This window comes from Sceloporus undulatus, chromosome 3 (genome assembly GCF_019175285.1).
Source record: "Sceloporus undulatus isolate JIND9_A2432 ecotype Alabama chromosome 3, SceUnd_v1.1, whole genome shotgun sequence".
Lineage (NCBI taxonomy): Eukaryota > Metazoa > Chordata > Lepidosauria > Squamata > Phrynosomatidae > Sceloporus > Sceloporus undulatus.
The window spans coordinates 168,333,784-168,354,042 of NC_056524.1; the positions used below are offsets into that span (position 1 = coordinate 168,333,784).

Sequence of the window (20,259 nt, forward strand, 5' to 3'; positions counted from 1 at the left end):
ACAGTTGCAGCAATGAAAACAACTAATTCAGTATAATCATGTAACATACAATTGCAAAACTGTTAGTTCTCTGGCACACAATGTTTACATCTAATTTTACATGTATTCTATTATTGCTGGGGTGGACAACTGTGAAGGCTAGGGGTCCGCATTAGCCCCTCAGGAGATCTATCAGGACCACACACACACACCCTCCTGGGGGGGGGGGGAATCAAATGGCCCCAAAAGCCCTTGGGGGGGCATGTGGCCACTTTCTCTATGCTTCTAGTCCCTCTGAATCATTTTAGTCCCAAAGAGGCCTTTTTCTAACAACAGAAAGTGAGTGGAAGTCACTTCCTACTTCAAAAACAAGACTCTAAATTGACCCCTGGGGGCCATAAAAACAGTCCTAGGAGGCTGCATGTAGCCCACAGGCCACACTTTCCTCACCCCTAGTTTATTACAATTTGGCAATGTTATCCTCTAGGACAGGGATGCTGACCTGCAGGTAAGGCTGGGTGAGAATGTTGTTTCATTTTGTGTAAAAAAAAAAAAAAAAAAAGTTAGCTGAATTTACAAAGCTAAAATGTTGGTGAAAGCAAACAATCTGAGGCCTCATTCCCACTTACAGATAAATCAGTGTGCAATCCACATCAATGGATCGATTTGACATCGGATCGTGGTTTACACTACACTTGCCCCGGTCGCATGGATAAGGAAATTATTGTATGTGGATAGAATGACTGTTAATAGGAAATAATTGTTGCATTTTTGTTGTATTTTGGTTTTTATGATGCAACTATTTTCTCTTTGTACATATCAAATTGCACTTCTACTGGGGATGAAGAGATAGGAATCAATTAATTTAAAATAATGGGGCAGACATAGCCAAAAATAGATCACATCTTGTCCTTTAATATTCATTATTGCAGGGTAAATAAGATATGCTGATAAACAAAGCTCCAGAACATATGGTGTACCTATTGAGGACAAACAATCTAGTAACATTTTTTAAATGTTTTCTTTAAGTATTTCAGGAATTTAAGTTGTGCGGGGGTCCATTAAATCAAAATGAAAACTGGTAGCCAACAGTACTCATCCAACAGAGAAACAGGAACAAGTTACTAGTTCCTCAATGTTATTTTCTCACTCCTTTCTAAGGTAAATTCCTTGTATGCCTGTAAGAAAGACTGGAAACCTAGCACACAGCAACCTATGCAAAAAAGAAATAAAAGAAGCTGTTTCAGAAATCATAAATTTCATGAATTGTAGCTCATAAATGTTTATGAGCAAGCAGATATGGATCACCAGTCATATGCTTTACACTATGATGACTTCACCCTTAATAAGCATTTTGGATTCACTGCACAGGAGAAAAGAAGATAAAATCTACAGAATTCTCCCTTTTATCTTATAAAAGAATTTATATCTGTAATGGGATTTGGTATTAGATTTTGAAGCTTGCATTATTTATAATATAGATTCTGGCTGCATAGACTTCTCATTATGTCTATCTCTTAGGAACCATAAGACATGAGCCAGAAACCTACTGAAGCACTACACTAGTAGATGCACTTTCTCTAGGGTTGGAATATAGTGGTAAGGAAAGGCAGATGAAATCTGGTGGCTCTTGATCCTGCTGTTTTGCTCTCACACTGCAACTGAATGTAGTGCCAAAACTGCAGTAGTTGAAAGAATAAGCAGTGTTCGATAACAAATAGTCTAGGACCAGAAGCCATAAATCAAAGCAGAAACCATATAGGAGTAGCAAGAAATCGGAGTCAAGTAACAGTCAATGGTCGTAAATCACAGGGTTGTATCTCACAGTAGACACAGGCTGAGACAGAAACCAAATCTGTTTTCAACAAACCAAATGGGGTGAGGCTCCTGACTTATAAAGCCTGTCAACTCAGCTCCATCCAACTTACAGACTGTATTTCAAGAGATTATTTCTCTGCTGCATGGGCACAACCTCTCACTTCGCCTATGGGAGAAGTGAGCATCAAACACTGAAACCTTCACCTTTCATGAGGACTTGGAGTTTTCTCTCCTACCACCTCCTCCTCTGGAGAACTCAGGTGGCTGTGAGACTGAGCTGCGGTAGGTCTGAAGTTGAACTCTAAAGGTGGGCATGACAGCTGGTGTCTAATGCCTGCTTGCTTTCATGGCCACCTAAACCCATGGCTTTTCTCCTCCTGCCATCAGTCCCTATACTGGTGTAATTACCAACAGGATGCCATCAAGAAGCTTGTGGGTGGTGGAACAACAGAATTTCACCACTATAAGTACATCATTCTTGTTCTAGATATTTTTAAGCATTCATACGTCTCCAGAAATGCACAGTTATGTGGACATATGTTCTTAAAAATTCCAGATCATCTGCCAAGAATATAGAGACATCACATATGGTTTCTTTATTTATATATATATTGCCATGTAACCATCATCACTAGAGATGCACACTACATACTGGATACATCCTATAAAATGGATTAAGTGCATAACTATTTTTAACCATTAATTCAAGTACAATACATTCAATAGCCTTTAGGGCTGAAGGGCAGGGTATAAATACCATAAATAAATAAATATTTGTTTCTAAATCAACTGTGCCATTAATATAAACAAACAAAGCATGAATGAATCTATAGTGCACAGTTATAGTATCCATAGTGCACAGTTATAGTAGTTGATCATACTTTAAATAACATGGCTCCATCTTAAGAGATCCTGGCATTTGTAGTTGGGGGGGGGGTTTCTGTTGCATTCCTCCTGAACTGCAGCACTAGAGCTCCCTAGCAGGCAACATTTAAGTGCTTCCCCAAACTGCAGATCCCAAGATTCCATAGGATGGAGTCATGATTGTTAAAGCTGGATCAAACTTCTTTAACTGTGCAGGGTGGATACACCCTATGACTCATATATTTTTATGGTATATATCAACCTCTAGATAGACTGCATTTTCAAAATGAAAAAAATAACAAAACAGTTATAAACTCTGTAAGTTGTTCATTTTCAAAACAACTAACAAATTGCTAACAGCAAATTATTTTTGCTAGCTAGTTAGGCATGAACAAATTGGAGCCACAGCTAGGGGAATGTTTATTGTTGAGTACTCCAGCACATACTTTCTGGGTAAAAAGCTCAAGGTTCATTCCCTGCCATTCCCACTTAGCCAAGCTAACTGTACAGCTAAGACTAGAAAATGTGGCTTTTTTTTAATGGGCTACACACTGAAGAAATGGTGGGGGGGGGGGGGTCCCCAATTTCCCCCCCCCCCCCCCCCCCACACACACACACACATAGATACACACTTCTAGCATGCTGATGTGGAATCCCCAAAAGGAAACATTCCCATGTTCTAGTTGTGGATCTGTAAAATATGAGCTCATCAAAATTCTCTCATTTTCACCTTCCCTCTAAGTACCTTTTCTGAAAGTGAGGGTGTAGTTTGTGTTCATTTTTCAAATATGCACATTTTTAATGTACCTATACATCTTTTGTATACAATAACTGAAATATGTTTGGACTCATTTTAGAACTGTACTCCATCTTCTTTGTGCACTGTTCAAATCTATGTGTGTTGTCTAATCTATGTGTGTTGTACATTACAAGTTCAAATGCAAACTGCACCCAACTTTGCATCAAGTCCTGCGGTTGACATTTCTGCAAACTTTAAAAAATAAAAATCCTTGCCAATTTTTCATACAATCCTGTCTGAAGAACATTTCAGACATGGTTACATGGCAATGAGTAGGATTTACAAAAAGCAGAATGTCACACACTTCTGTTTTCTTGTGCTGCTTCATCTTGTCCAAAATAATTCTTAATATATTCCCTTAAGTATGAAGTGCAATCATTCTGTTTTTCATACAGTTCTCGCTGCTGGAATGCTGAAATCTCCCATCACTGGGAACATTGCTATTGTTCCTTTGTCATATGCTTACGTAGCAATTGCCATTGCGTTGAAGTGAGTTATTACCTCCCATTGGGAAATGCATACTGAAATGAAAGCAAATGTATTGTATAGGAAATACATGCTGCTCTCCAAATATGGGAGGCACGACAGGTGCACGAAGTCATATTCTCTGGCAGGATGAGGCAAGTTCTGGAGTTATAGAAGGAACTGAAAAAGCCACAGTGTTGAGGGTCATTGCTCCTAAAAGAAAGACTGCTGAATGATTGTTAAACCAAGTTCAATCACTTTGAGGTTATTTAAACCTTCCTTAAGATTGCCTTTCCTACAGGAGGCATGTGAATTACTTGACCCACCTTTCCCGTTAAATGGGAATCCCTCATTGTTTGCAATAGTACATAGACCTCATAGGACAGAATAGAAAGGAGAAAAGAAGACTGGCTATAGTAAAGTAACTCTTCCATCCATCTTAATCTGGCTTTCATATCCTGCTTCATCTCTCCTTCGTCCAAAGTTAGCACTAAAGTAGGCATACTCCACTTGCATGGATGTCCTGCAGAATATTAGATCCTGAGAGTGAAGGTTTGGTAAGGAAATGTGCTATCTGAACTATATACATGTAACTACCACTACCCCCCTTCTACAAAAATATAAAATTCAACATTATGGAACAAGAGAATTTCTCCTTCTCTGTCAGGATGAGTTTGGTTTTTGTTTGGTTTTTGTTTTTGTGTTTAATTTTCAGAATTTGGGATGTTGCTATAATGCTGAAGCTCACATGTCATGTAAAAGCTGTATTTGAAAACAGATACATAAAAGGATTGGGCCTTTTTGTTATATTCTAGAAAATATTCACCCTTATTCTTTTTCCTGATCTAAATTTGTACCTTAATGAATGGAAGATGATGTTGAAGATATTTTGCCATGTAAATACATTATTTTTAAAAAAGAAAATTGCAGGGGAGATGAAAGCTCAGCACCAACTAGTTAAAAATAATGGTTATCAATAACCAGTTACTTGTAATTAATTCTTTTCCAAATTAACAAGTATTACCAGGTTATATTGCATGAGTTCCAGAATGATCTGAAACACCATTTGCTGTCTGTGAGGCAGCAGATGGAGTTTGGGAGCTGCCATTTTCTTTCTTAGGTGTGTGGCGTCTTCTGTGTTCATGACAGGATCATTGCAAGATTTCTGAATGAGTCAACCCATCATGAGTTGAGTTGGCTGGCTTGTATTTAGGACTCCCCAAGCAGGCCTGGATATGGAAGTCTCCTTTCCAGTCAGTTAATGTGTTATCATGTATGGTTCTGATGGTTTTTGTCTCTCTTTGTCACGACTTCAATGTCTGGCCATTCTGGCATTTGACTGGATCCATATGAGGTGAAAAAGGATTTCAGCCCATTGCCTTGTAACGCTAGGAGAAATTAGAAGACTAGGCCTGGTGAACCTAGAAGCCATTTTATTTAGGAAAGAAAATGCATTTCTTTCTCCCTGACAGACCTAAATATAAAGAGAATGGGAACCCTAAGCCATGAGTTAATACATTCTAATATAGGCCCGGGACAGACAGGCCAAAAGCAGTGTGCCACTGCCAATACTAGGGTTCGGGAGCACGTAGTAACCACACACTCCCGAACCCTAGCATGTAATGGCGGGGGCATCATGGCAGTGTCCCATCCACACAGGCACCGCTATGATGATGTAAGTGAAGTGCAGCATACAGAAGTCGCTGTGTGTCGTTTATGCCTCCAGTGCACCAATGGTGCACTCGTGATGTGTGCCAGGCACCTTAAAACATACCTGGCAGGGAGACACCATGATCACAAAAAGTACCCGTTTTTTCCGGGTTGTTTGTACTGTGGAGGGACGCTGCACCGTTTGGCTGGTACGGCGTCCCTCTGGAGTTAAAACGGACGCCTCCAGCCCGTTCTTTTGGTGGTTTGTCAGGGCAATGTAGTTATATCTTTACTTTCAGAAATAGAAATTACTTGTGCAAATTGTAACATGGTAGTCACTACTTTTCAAGCCTTGGAACTCTAAGAGTATTTCTAAAAGTAACTTTCCAAGCTCTAGTAATAAATAAATAAGAACACAGCTCTCAGCTCCAGTATAAAACCCTCCACGTTGGCTATAAAGGGAGACATCCAGCTACTAATTAGCTGAAAAATGCTTGTCTCTCTATCCACCCACATAGTACAAAATACTTTTATTTGACACATGATATAAGCAAGCCTTTGTGGCAGGCAGCTAATGACCTTTTGGAAACCAAGCTGTGTTGCTGAAATGGCAAGCAGAGGAACTGACATATTTTTAAATAATAAAATATAAATTATAGAAAATTCTCCCCTACCCACCAAAAATCCTGCCATGATACTTCATTATGTAGCAGCAAAAAGCTCATTGGTTTCAAGAAAGAACTGGATAAATATATAAAATGGCATTTAGCTTCTGTGCCAAAGCTGTGGCCTGTCAGGGTATGGAAGAGGTTCCCAGCCTTTCCGCCTACAATCTGAGGCTCATTTCATAGAAGGGCAACAGACCAAAGAGCCAACACAGCTAGTGTTGCACTGTGACACCAAGTTACTCTCAAAGAGAACCACACAATCCATTGTTCTGACAAACAGGAATGAGGCAGAATGGTTACCGGGTCTACAAAGTAAATAGCTGTAACTGTTTCATGCAAATAATAATAATAATAATAATAATAATACGTTTTATTTATAGACCGAGCATGAGCATGAACCATTTAGTACTACTTCCCCTTCAGGTATCTTCCTGTATAGCAGTGGTCTCCAAACTGTGCTCTTTAAGGGATTTTGGACTTCATCTCCCTGAATCCCAGACTATTGGCCAACATGACTGAAGCTTCTGGGACCTAAAGTCCAAGATTTCTTAAGGGGCACAGTTTGGGGACCATTGATGTACAGCATTTGTTCTCATTTTCCTTTCTATGGCACATAAAAGAGTGCCACAATATAAACAGACTATTGTTTGGGTGAACAGGAAGACTTGCATCTTAGTTAAAAAGTACGTTAAAGATCAGGTGCATGGATTTTGTAGATTGCCTGAGATCTGATTATATGTTCTTCCAGGTCAGATTGGCATATTAACCTGAACATTTTGCTACAATCTGGTTTTGTTTTGGTGATTTACTTAGAATCATTTGAGGGCAATACACCTATTTCCCTTTCTTTTTTAGCTTACAGATGCTAATCTGAATTCTAAAGAAAGAGAGAGGTGATATGGGGATAATCCTCCTTTGTGGCATGGGGTTTAGAAATACTTATCATTTATATGGCTTAAGACTTTCTAGCTCACAGCATAACCCAAATGATGTTTACTTAGAAGACAGCCCCACTGGGTTCAGTGGGATTTACGTTTTAATAACTGTACATAAAAAATTGCAACCTTGAGCAACTGCACTACACCAGCATTTGGTGGAACAACTGCAGGGTTATCATTCATTTTTGGAAAAACTATCAAAGACTTCACAATATAATAGGATTTCACAAGATAGCTGGAGAAATTAAAACACCCACAGACTCATACAAATATTCTCGAGCTGAGCTTTTTGGACATGGTAGCTATAAGTCAGGGATAGTGAAATTTTGATCTTCAGATCTTTTTTAGACTTCAAGGCCCGTTACAGACCGCCCAAAAGGGGCAGTCTCAGGCCGCTGCCGGTTGCAGCATGGAGGAGCCGCAGCAGCCAAACCACGCGACTCCTCTGCGCTGCAAAAAAAGGAGTGCGAAAATTGCGCTCCTTCCGGCAACCCGGAAGAGACGTCGCAAGTGCCAAAGCATGCACTCGCAACGTCTCTTCTGGGTTGGGACGTGCGGACGCAAAGCGTCCGCTACGTCAAGATGGCGGCGCCCATCTGTATAGGGCGCCGCTATCTTGACGTATCGGTTACGCGCGAGGGGCAAGGTGCATCCAGAAGCGCCGTCCCTCGCGCATAATCGCAGCGGAAGGACGGTGCCTCTTAGGCCCGTCTGTAACGTGCCCATGTTTCCTCACCACCAGCTACCAAGGCCAAAAGTAAAAGATTACAGAAGCTGAAGTCCAGACCATATGGAAGACCCCACCTCTACTATAAATCTCAAAATGCATTGTTGTTACCTGCCTTCAAGTCAATCCTGATTTATGATTGCAGTGTTTGATTGGCAAGATTTATTCAGATGAGATTTGCATTTGCCTTCTTCTTATGTTAAGACAGTGTGACTTGACCCAAGTCAGCCAGTGGGTTTCCATGGATTAAAACCCTAGCCTTTCACATTCCAAGTCAACATTCAAACCACTATGACATACTAGCTCTCATAAAAGGCATAAGACATTATGTTTTATTTATTGTTAGTTTCTAAACAATATAACAGACATTCATCACCACTTTTATTTTGCCTATCTCACAAACAAAGAAGTTAAGAGTGAAAACAAAGGATGACAGCAGGAGGTCTGTAATAAGCCTCCTGCTTTTAAAAAAAAAATACCAACATCAAGTGGGATAATATATCTGACCAGGAACATAGAGATTGGGGTTAACTTTATTCTTGTCCAATTTTCTTGATATAAAACAGTTTGTCACATAAAAAGAATAACAGTTGGGAAGGTACCTGCTATCATGCAAATAGCTCAAGGCTTTCACTTACCTTTCACTCAGCAGCACAATCCAGTCAGATCCACTGACCTATTTCCATGACTGCTGTTTTTTAAAATAAAATGGTGAAAGATCGAGGCATGGGTCACCCATCTCCACAAACACCTTACTGCTTTAGGCAGAACAGAAAAAGGTACCCTCTATTCATTGTCTCTGTAATAGCAAAAAAAAAGAACCCCCCCTCCAAAAAAAACCCCACCCCAAAAAAAAAAAAAAAAAAAAAAAACCCCCCCCCCCTTTCATTATCGCCCCCCCCCCCCCCCACACACACACCAGTATGCATGGTCAAATCACCCAAAATGTGCAAAAACTCTGACAATCTCACCCAGCAGGGAGAAAAAATTCAAATATTTCATTGTGGTGTATTTAAAAAGTTCTGCTCCTACTGTTCACCTATTGGGTTGCATACTACCCAAAGCCTTCCAACTTATTTTGGCAAATAAAGCAGAAAATCCCTCATGCACCTCTCCCCATCCCTAGCAAATACACACACACCCCTCCATATACTCATCCCTCCATATTTGCAGATATACTCCATATACTCGTCCCTCTACATTTGCGGCTTTGATAGTGTGGATTTGATTATTCATGGATTTGATTCATATGTTCTCTCTAGGAATATCTAGGTCCTCCAGCATAACTCTATGGTCAACTTTAACTAAAAGTTGCGCTGAAAGACCTAGAGAATCCTAGAGAGAATACTCTACTAGGCATTTGTAGCTCCTCCAGCGCAGTTCTATGGCCAGTGTCTGTGGACATTGACCACAGAGTTGCACTGGAGGACCTAGAGATTCCTAGAGAGGTGTCCTCTCAGGTAAAGACATGGTGTTTTTTGTTTTCTGTGGTTTTTCCATATTCATGGGGGTCTTGTGCCCCTAACCCTAGCGAATATGGAGGGACAAGTGTATATATTAGAAAAGAACTGAAAACTTGCTGTTCTTTCATAACATCCCAAATATTGTGCCTGAGTCACCTGGCTCTGCCTGTTGAGAAGATCCAGTCCTGCTCCCAGTGTCATGTCTACACTAGCCTCTTATTTTCTCCTTACTAACTACTCTTCATATTCATTTCTTCCTCCAGATACCTTTATCGATGAATGTGTCAACATTTCTTGCATATGATCAACCCACGATAAGTTACTGTGGTGTACATCATGAACTTCTTGCTCATAAGCCCTATGAATCAAATGCACAGGAAGAAACAATGGAGACACACTTAGAAACTGATCTGGATCTGAGCACAATCACGACAGCTGCGCGGAATCAGTGATCACACTCAGCTGGCTTATGTGGCCTGAAGTACAGCCCAGAGTTGCCACCAAATTTTTATTTCTCATGAAGGATGAAATGGAGACTTTCTTCTGTGATGGATTCCAAAATACCTGGTCAATTCAAAGGCAAAAACAAACCAAGAAAAGAGTTCCACATTCAGATGCAGATTGTTTCAAGCCGACAATTTGTAATTAGCTAAGTTGTGCAGTATTTTTTGACTTTACAAACAGAGTATGATCCTTAAAATAAATCTTTTTTCAAAACTCATCCTACCTACCTGTAAAAAAATAAACTGTACAGATCTAATGTATTTTTTCATATTGTAAAGTTTCAATATACTGAGATGTACCGGTATGTACAGGACCATGATTTAATTACATTTTCCTTTGAAGTTTTCAGTTTTTAAAAAATTTAAATTAACAAAAGTTATATCTTGTGTTACATTTTTAGTTTCTCCGTTTTGTAGGAACTGTTTTGTTACTGATTTTGTGCCCAGAAAAAATATATATATAAAAAAACCTTTCACTCTGAAATTCTGCACTGTGCAAAATAGGCACAACTTCTATCACATTGACTGCACCCAGAATTCTGTCTACTGGCTCTAGAAATAATCCATTAACTGAATGGGCAATTGGGTTGTTCAAGCTTACATAGGCAAGGTTGTGTGTCTTTTTTCCTATAAAAAGAAATCAAAGATTTTTTAACAGTTCTTGCAATTAACTGTTGCCTTGAATTACAGCCTGATTTCTAAAGCAATGAAATGTAATGATAAAAAGGGATATTTTAACAACATTATCTCCGAATGAATGACTCATTGTTTTATTCCTTCATATAGTACTGTTTCGGGGGGGGGGGGGGGGGGGAACAAAAATGCACCACAGACAAAAAGAGCATTGAAGACAAAGACAGTAACCACAGCAACATAGTTTCATTCCTTTGAGAAAAGCAGGCAGTTAAAGGGAGACCAGGATGCAGTTTTTATACGGTCTCATAGTAAAAAAAGATAATGCAATCCAATTGGGTAGCCATAATTATTTGCTGTGCTCTAATTCTCCAAACATTCAGTCAATGCAAAGTTCTTTTAGGATGGCTTCAGCATTGCCCTGAAAACCATCATAAGCCAATATGCAAATTTCCAGGGTTCTACATTAAAAGAAAAACATTTGACATGCAAATTTCAATGCATGTGAAAATGTGTCTTGCGAGATGAACTTTAAAGGGGATTAACCACTTAGAGGAGAGTGAAAATGCAGAGCCACACAATGGTTTCTTTTTCCCATACATTGTAATGCTGTTTTGGTTCTGTTGTTTTAAACTGGACGAGGAAGCTGCAAATTAGTCCTCCAAAGACACCACCACAGGTACAAATCCTGATTTGATACAGCATTGTGAAAGCTTAAAAAATATCAGCCTAAATCCAATTGCCACATCCAACTAAAGCAGATCCATTGAATCAATTGGGTTTATGTCCATGTTGACTTTTGAGTATCTGATTCAATGGCTCTAGTTTGGACTAATAAATACATTAAGACCACAATTAGCAGTTGTATTCTAAATTCTACTCCACATATTCACCTAGACAGGGACCCTTTCAAGGTGGTAGAGGAGCACATACATCTGCAGCCTTGTAATGTATGATCTGGGCACATCAACACATAGTCCCACATCGTCTTTCCCTGTAAGTGGAAAGGATGCTATTGAATGGAGCTACCCATACATGGGTCCATGCATCTAGTATTGAATTATCACATTGCCATGGAAGTCCAGTAGGAAGCCATTTAGCACCCATTCCATTATCAGGCAGTCTGGGTTCATCCAGTTACTAATGTAATGATACTAGCACAGGATCTGTACTTGTAGGTGACAAAAGACTGCAGCTGCTCCACCTCAAAGTAGAATTATCTCAATAAATTGGTCATCCACCTCAAAGCTACCTCCCCACAATAGTCACAGAAGACAGAAAGAACAGAAGAAGAAGAAAAACCTGAGACAGCCTCCTCCCACATGTATCTGTGTCTGTCTCTTGACATGTGGGAGGATGATATCAGATCTCAAATCCAAAATTCGAAATCGCATATGGAATTAAATTATTCCTGTTTCATTATTTAATGACCAAGTAGTTATACTTGTTCTTATTAAAAACTAAAACCTTATGGCTAGTTCAAAGCAAGACAAATCTGAACCAAAAAGTAAAAGTAACAAGTATTTTCATGGAAAGAGGGTTAAGTTTTGAAAAGCCAAACAAAGATTTACATGGCTAAAATTTAAATAAATTTGTCATTTGTTCCAGTTATTCGTATAGTGCCCTCAACTACTTGATAGCTATGGGATCATATATTTCTTACTATCAATGGTACTGTAATAGTACAACAGATGTTATAGTACAACTGCTTTAAAATCATGGAAGGTTAACATCAGTTTGGTCACAATCCTATATCCACTTACACTTCTAAGTAGACAAGTATAGGATTGCACTGTTTAAAATATATATTTTGGGGTTTTGACTTGAGGATAAGGAATTAAGAATCTCTAAGATAGCCAAAATGTTAGGACAGGGGGGGGAAAACCTTTCATATAGTAGTAACAATTCTTTTTTTATAAATAAAGAGAAACAATTTAACCACAAATCTATTTTTCTCAATATTTCTCCCAAGTATTTTACAGTGACTTCATCAACAAAACTGAAAATTCTGAATTCCACCATTTGTATGAAGCAACTCTTATGGAGGGCAGAAAAAATTGCCTTCAGAATATTGTTTAAAAGAAATATGAGAATACAAAAATGTCAAAAAGAGTGTACATTGTATTATTTATTTAGCATCCTAGATTTTGTAACATATTTTGCATAAATTATTTGCTATTCAAAATATTTTATTTGTCATTTTTAAGACTCATCCTAACTTTCATAATCTTTTCCACTTTCTGATTCCTTTACGTATTGGTATTGTGATTCATAGATTTCTGCTTTTCACTTACAGTAGTGATCTGGGCCACAGCCAGGAAGTTTGATGCTCTTTAAGCTCATTATAATGGGTTGTTAAAAACAAAAGAAACCATATCCACATGCACTGCCAAGGGTGGCGGTGGCAAGATGCTATCAGACTATTCTTTATATGTCAAAGGATGGGATTACCTTTTTTCCTAATTGTTGTGAACGTTTAGAAGAAATCTCAGTTTCTCCAAATTAGGAGTTAAGTAACAATTCTTTATATTGTTATATTCCTTCCTCTTTTTTTAATAAGATGAAGCCTACATCTCAAGTACAGCTAAGTAGCCACTATAGATGGAATTATATGGCTCACCCTGCTGACCATGAAAGGAACATCTCCATTTAGGTGAGGATTCAGGAGCAGCCAGTGATCTGTCACCATGGGGCTGAAAACCAATCTTGATTTTACTGCCACTTCTCCTTCAGATGCTCTAATTTGAATGGGAATTCGTTAGTGCCAAACCTTTGCTGAAGCCCTTATCAGAGGAGTGTGGAACTGGGGGTCTTCTGCACGGGACGATTCGATTCACGTTATTTTCGCACATACCATCATACTGGGTCCCTCCGCATTGGCAGGATTCAAATTGGCCAATCTGCATTCCGCGCGAAGTGCATTCAGTGCAGAATGTTTTGTCACACTGGTGCTCAACATGATGATGGCCGATTCGTATCGGCCGCCTCGCACATGCTCAGTGGTTCTCATGGGTTGCGACCTTAAACGCTTCCGGTGAAAGGGGAGGTCCGTCATGACAGCCCGGTAAACAGCGGGAGACCAGCTCAGCACATTAACAATCGCAGATACAACGCGCCCATTTGTTTCCTCTCTACATTCCCGCTTGGTTTTAATGTACCATAGACCTCCCTTGCAACAATTAGCAATGCCGGTTTTACGTGGGTGTTGGGTGGGTGTGTGTGTTGTGTGGTGGTGTTGGGTGTGAGTATGTATTCTGGGGGGGGGAGGAGCAGTTCCACGGCTGTCAATCGCTCCGTAGCAAGTGCCCACTATAAATTGAAATCGAATGCATTTTGACAGAAATCGAATGCAATTCTGTAGATTGGCCCGCTGCCAATCAAGCTATCGTCATGTGACGTTTCAGGGCATGGGGGAAGTGTCCTCCTTTTTAAAGACAGGCACAGGGGTTTCAGCGAGCTGCAAAGTGCACAACCTGGCTCCATCTGCCTCTGGAATATAAACGGCGCATCTGCGCTCAACAAAAGGGTTAAAAATAAAACATACATTCTGGGATATTAACCATGCGCATCTGCCGCTCAAAAAATTGGTTTGATTGAAAAGGGGGGGGGTTTGACTGCTGAGCTCCGTTCATGACCTGATTTTTTCCTCCTGCAAGGGAAGGAATGCCCAGCGACAGAGGGCTTTGGGCAGGGGATGCAGGGAAAAGAGGCTCCTAAACAATGCCTTCCCTTGCTTCCCTCTGCCCAGGGCTCTTCCTCCTCCCCCTCCCCTCCGATGAGGAGGAAATGCCTTGCCCTTCCAGGCAGGAAGAGCGCGGGGGGCACGGGAAGCGCTGGTTCCAGCAAGCCTCTCCTCCTCCTCCCGCTTGAGAGGCCATCCCTGGCTGCAATCCCAGGCAGGGAACAGGCGCGGGGCCGCTAGAATCGCGTCGATCGCCGCCGTTCCAACGGCCTCCTCCTCCTCTCCCTGCCTGTGATGCAGCCAGGGATGCCTCTCAAGCCGGGAGGAGGAGGAGGAGGCCGCTGGAACCGCCCCCCCCCCCCGCTTCCCTGGAACCGGCAGAGGAAAGACCCACCGGAAGTACAAAATTGGAATCTGGGGGTCTGCGATGGAATTCAGGACTGGGTAGATCCACCAGACCCATTCGCACTGAGATCGCAACCCCAATCCAGGTATCGCCAATCGCCTTATCAGGCACTGGCCAACACGCTCCAAAAGAGGAGCCAGTGCGCATTCAGTTGGCAGCTCGCGCTTTCACGTGAGTGCGGATTGGGCCATTCGAATGCGGTATGAGGGTATTGTGCGAAATAACGTATTCGAATCGCCCAGTGCAGAAGACCCCCAGTCCACGCTCATCAGATAATGGCCTGAGATAGTCTAACAATGGCAGAGCTCTCCTTCAAGCTGAAGATGCTGTAAACTCCAAATAGATTCACAGCTCCTCTGGCAGGAAAACTACTACCCAGCCCATTCACACAAATTGCTTTCCACACAAAAAGGCATCCATGTGTTCAATATTATGAAAGCTAACAAGATGCAACTCAGACAACTATAATGGAGTCCATCCCACTTCTCTTTGTCTAACATCAGGGCTAAATGAAGTGTGGAAGGTGAACAGGATCACAAGAGTAAGTTCTTCCTTGATCAGTATGTGTTCATTAGATGTGTATATGCACAGTACTTTATTTACAGATTCAAGGAGGTGTCTACCTCTGCATTATGCCTTTTCCTTCCTAAATCCATGGCCCTAACATGACATCTGAAAGGGCCTTGGTGCTATTGCAAAATCTCCTATCCACATGTGGCAAGTATATGTAGATTCAAAAGGGACTGATTTGTAACACAGCTATGAGGTATCTGCAGCTATGCAAGTGAACCCCACTTATATCATCCTCATGAAGAACATCAAGTTTCGCCTCTCTGGTAAAGCTCCAAGACCTATCTGGGAAGTTTCATTAAAGGTTTTTTGAGTGAAAAACCATTGTGGCTTTTTTTTTCCTGGCAAAAAAAAAATTGCAAAATGTTTATACGAGAAACTGAAATGTGGGGAACTTTGAGTGGTTGACCCTTCTTCAAGGGTGCATCCAGCCTGCTTAAAAGACCAGAAAGTCACATATTACGTGTTCTTGAAGAGTCATACATAGTTTGTTTATCACAGAATAGTTCTGTCAGTTCCTGGTACAAACAGTGACTTTTTAACCTGCTCGCTTAATCCATTTGTGGCTGTTACAGACAGCCAAAATAAAGCTGCTTCGAGTCACAGTGGAGGTATGGTGTTTCAATGGTGCATGTGTCCTAAGAGTCCAGAAGTCGCACCAAAGCCAGCTCCAGCCCTAAGGACTGGAGTGGTTTTGGTGTGCTTCTGGACTCTTAGGATGCATGCATCATTGAAACACCATCCTCCACTGTGACTCGAAGCAGCTTTATTTTGGCTGTCCATTATAAAATCAGAAAGAACAGGAACAAAATCCAGACTTTAAATCTGTGTGTGGACATGGCCGAAGAAATAATGTGCAAATATTAATAATTCCTATCTGTAGGTCTTTCTCTGGCAGAAACACACACATTCCTTTTTCCCCTTCTGCCCCAAAAAGTTTCTGACTAAGGGGAGAAAGACAGGCAGAAGGGCCAGTTTCAATACATGCCACTCCAAGCTACTGGTCGCTTGATCCCATTTTATACTATGTCTCTCTGAATACTGCTCCTGCTAATATGATTTCTGTTTAAAATTAATGAGAAAAATATTAGCCATAATGCAAGTTGGAATTGGAGGTGCCACATGCACAATAGGTTCTTCCCTCCCTCACCCCTCACCCCAAAAAAAGCAGAGAAAGCAGCAAAACCCAGTGTACACATAGAAATGGCCTAAAATGTCCCTAGTCCCAGCATTATGCTTGTTCTTGTACAGCAATTCAAGAGTTACTAAACAGAAAATAAGCTACCTAAGTGATCGGGATATAAATTATATCAGATAACAATGTCTTAACAAAAATTATAGAACACGTGGAATGCTGCCTTCAGGACATTGGTCTGTCTAACTCATTGCAATCTACACTTGGGAATGTGGGAAGCTATACTGTAACACAGGATGACTATACAAACGGCACCAAAAAACCCCACTCCTCATTCCAAATATTGCAGGTGGGCATCAATCATGTAGATGCTTCTGGAAAATTCTGATATAAATTGACCATGGCATAACCTTCTAGTTAGTGTACAGACCCATTGAACCAATGGAATTATATAAAGTTATCTTGCCAAGTCATCCATGATTCAATGGAACTAGTCTTTTTAGATCCTGATCTGCACCACCACCATCCTGGGCCAATGTGCAGATTACAGTTAGGTGTTCACTGGACTCTGGGTTTCTTCTAATATACAGATAAAAGCTTCATAAATATAGTTTCATATAAAATATTTTAGAAAGCATTGAGGTTTTAAAATCATTTTTATTAACTTAAAAACACCATACATATTTTATTATATCTAAAACATACATACAAAACAACAATAAACTATGAAGGCTACTAAACAATAAGAACAACAACAACAAAATCAATCAAAATAACACTATGATTTCCCACCTCCTAATACAGTACCTATTTCCCCTATGTGCTATATTTCCTTTAAATGATAACATTTTAGCTTCTACAGCATACAAACTCTGTTTAACTTGCAAACCTAAAACTGATATATGGTCCCAATGAGATATTAAAAAGTAATAAACAATTGAAAATCTTTCTTAAAATATTCAACAATTCTTCTTAATCAACCTTGTCAATTCGCCACTCAACAAGTTCAATTATGTTCACCACAATGAAAGCACTTTGTAAAATGGAAAAACATCCAGAAATGCACATTCTGAGCAGATGGACCAGTGAGCAAAGTCTTGACCAGCTATCCTGACCAACCTGGATGCTACACAGGTAGGTGCACAGACAGTACATGCCTGCCTATTCTCGTACTATGGATCTGCACTGTTGCACGCCCCTTTCCTTACTCCACCACTGCTGTTAGTGAGAAACACCCTTCTATCACTGCATCTGACTTAAATGCCGGCTGCAACCACATGGCCAGGTGTCTTGTTTCCACATCTGACATGGCAATGGAGGTCTTCACTACATGGCAAGTAAGATAAGGGTCAGGTGAGGGTGTCTGATCTTGTCATGGAGTTTCCATGAAACTCCACGGCAAATGGCAGATCATTTGACCCATGTAAGGCCCCTCTAACCTGATGCAGGCCAGATCCACTGATCCATGTTTGGTCTGCTGGATCCCAGACCAATCCCTGCCCAGGGCTAAGGACCTGCATTGTGCAAACAGGAAGGTGTGATCCTGGGAACAAGGGCCATTTGGCCTGTGTGGACAGCCCTATATTTAAATGCATTTGGTACAAGTTGTTTAAAGCTACAGATTGATGCAATTCATATGAAAACATAAAACATATGAAACTGCTTTGAACTAGATACAATATCCAATTTTCTATTTACTAATACATAGGTCACAGCATTCTGTACGGGGGGTGTCACCCGGTGCAGGGGGGCTTCGTAGAGGGGATGGGAAAAGAGCCAAAATAGACTCTCTCTCCTTGCCCCACATGGCTTTACGCTGTGTCCTCCACCTCCCTGCCCTGCAAGGCGGGAAGTTAAGCTTCGCAGGGCAGGAACGGGGGATGCCAGGTCCCCACCTCCCAACCACGCATCATGGCACATGGCAGTGAGGTGGGGGGCACTCACCGGGCATCACCCCTCCCCTTTGATGGTATCACCTGGTGCGGCCCACACCCTAGTGATGCTACTGCATAGAGTTAGGAGAAGGTAATCTGAACATAAAATAAGTTCTGCAGGCATAGTCCAAATATTTCCCAACTAATGTATTTTGGAATTCAGAGTGCAAGCCATTTTTAGATGTACTTTCTGAAGTTGTTGTTGGTTGTTTTTATATATTTATTTATTCTACCTACCTTTTCCCAGATCAGGACTCAAAACAGTTTACATATTTAAAAAGACACTTTAAAAGTTACTGTGATATGAGTGTCAGAGTATCCTGTATCGATTATATTTATTTTAAAAAATTAAGTGCCGAAGCCAACTTCCTAGCTAGAAAAGTGACAAGGCATATAACATGTTAAACCCAAGACAGAAATACCCTTGTGGTAAAAGAGCTACCATATTTGGAATAGGTACTACCTGAAGCTGAAATAGCTCCACTTTTTTAGTAACTTTATCCCATTGAGTGGCTTGCAATAAAAAAATGAGACAATTTTTAAAAAATTATCATGAAAATGTAACAGAACAAAAACAACATTCAGTACATATTTCACTATCAAATGTCTTGATATCCTAGTTTCTATGTTCCAGGCCGAACTAGCCCAGAATACAGAGTTGAGAGCGGAACAATGGATCAAAAGGAAGCTTGACTACAAGGAACTAAGTTGTGTTTTTACTGAAAATAAGGTACCTTTTATATGGAATGTTCCTTCCAGATAATGTGATTCTAACATCTCTTCTGCCTGTGCTTGAGAGAAAAAAATAGAATCACTTGTTTCCTTTTGCTGTTAATATTAACCCAGTTGAGAGAACTGGGTCATGATGTGACTCACAGCCTATGTAGGAGAAGAAAGTCCTTGCAAGTTATATGTGTGCATGAATGGTATTTTTCAGGTTCTTAGCAAGGAAAAATATTCAGTAGAATGAAAATTATGAAGGCATGCAGCTATGATGCACTGGAGTGCTGCAAAGCTCTATGGATGAAGGTGTGAAGATATCAGAATCATCTTGACTATTAACTATTAGCTGTCTACATCCAGTTGTGCGTTTGTTCGCTATGGAACTAATGTCAGGAGGGTCTGCAGCACTTCCAAAACATGCTATATACGGTAGGCATATGTCATAATCATGCTGACGAAAAAAACTTCTGTGGAATTGCTGTTTGATCATATAACAGTAATTTTACATTATATGACGAGTGCTTTCCTTCTTTGTTTTTCATGTTTTCTCTTTTTTTATTCATTTTCACCATAACATGCAAAGAAGGAAATTAGATCTAACCCTTGATGAGTTTTTCTTGTGACAACTAAGCATATATCAGATTTGTTTTATCCTGTATCCCCATCCTCCCACTCTACCAACTCAGGTTAGGTCTATCCAGCACATCAAGTGTTCAGTTCTGATTCTTCAAAAACAAATGAAGGACACATCGGGACTGACTGAAAAGTCTCAGATTTTGTACCTGTTCTTTCCAATTTTATACCAAGTTAACATAAATCAACCTGGGGGCTGTTATAAAAAGTCCCTGGTTGTACTGGGAGCTTCCAGAAAACATTCTGAGATAGACAAAATGTATATGGGTTTCCAAAACAAAACTGTAAAGAAGAGGAATGAAATCTGAAACTTCCGAGGTGGAGGTTAATCAGTCTAGATGCGCTGTGAAACTAAACTAAAACTAGATTTTTACAACTAAAAATGTACACAGGCTAAATTCATAACTATTCCAGCTATGAAGAGGACCATCATGTACCTGAATCTAGACACGTATTAAAGAGAAGAAGCTTCTCAGAAAAAAATTGGCACCGCAAATACAGTTGAATATACAAGGATTGAAACCCAGATTTTTAAGAAATAAGCATTCAGATCAGTGGGGCTGGATGGTCAAATCAGGTGGTCTTGGTTTCCTAAATTCATTTTGTTAAAAATCTCAAGAAAATTATCATCCATCCCTGCTACCACAGTGAAGATAAACAAGTTTTCTG

The 20,259-nt window shown here is 40.3% G+C and overlaps 2 protein-coding genes across 5 annotated transcripts in view; one reads left to right on the forward strand and one right to left on the reverse strand.

The window, feature by feature from the left end:
* LRRTM3 (leucine rich repeat transmembrane neuronal 3) overlaps positions 1 to 10,678 on the forward strand; it is a 147,164-nt gene extending 136,486 nt beyond the window's left edge. Inside the window, exon 3 of the mRNA XM_042459362.1 lies at positions 9,635 to 10,678. Coding sequence (XP_042315296.1) covers positions 9,635 to 9,823 — 189 coding nt within the window. The 3' untranslated portion in view covers positions 9,824 to 10,678. The remainder of the gene's footprint in view (positions 1 to 9,634) is intronic.
* The window catches only part of CTNNA3 (catenin alpha 3), a 1,027,502-nt gene that overhangs the window by 724,276 nt on the left and 282,967 nt on the right, over positions 1 to 20,259 (reverse strand). The gene's annotated exons all lie outside the window — the stretch shown is intronic.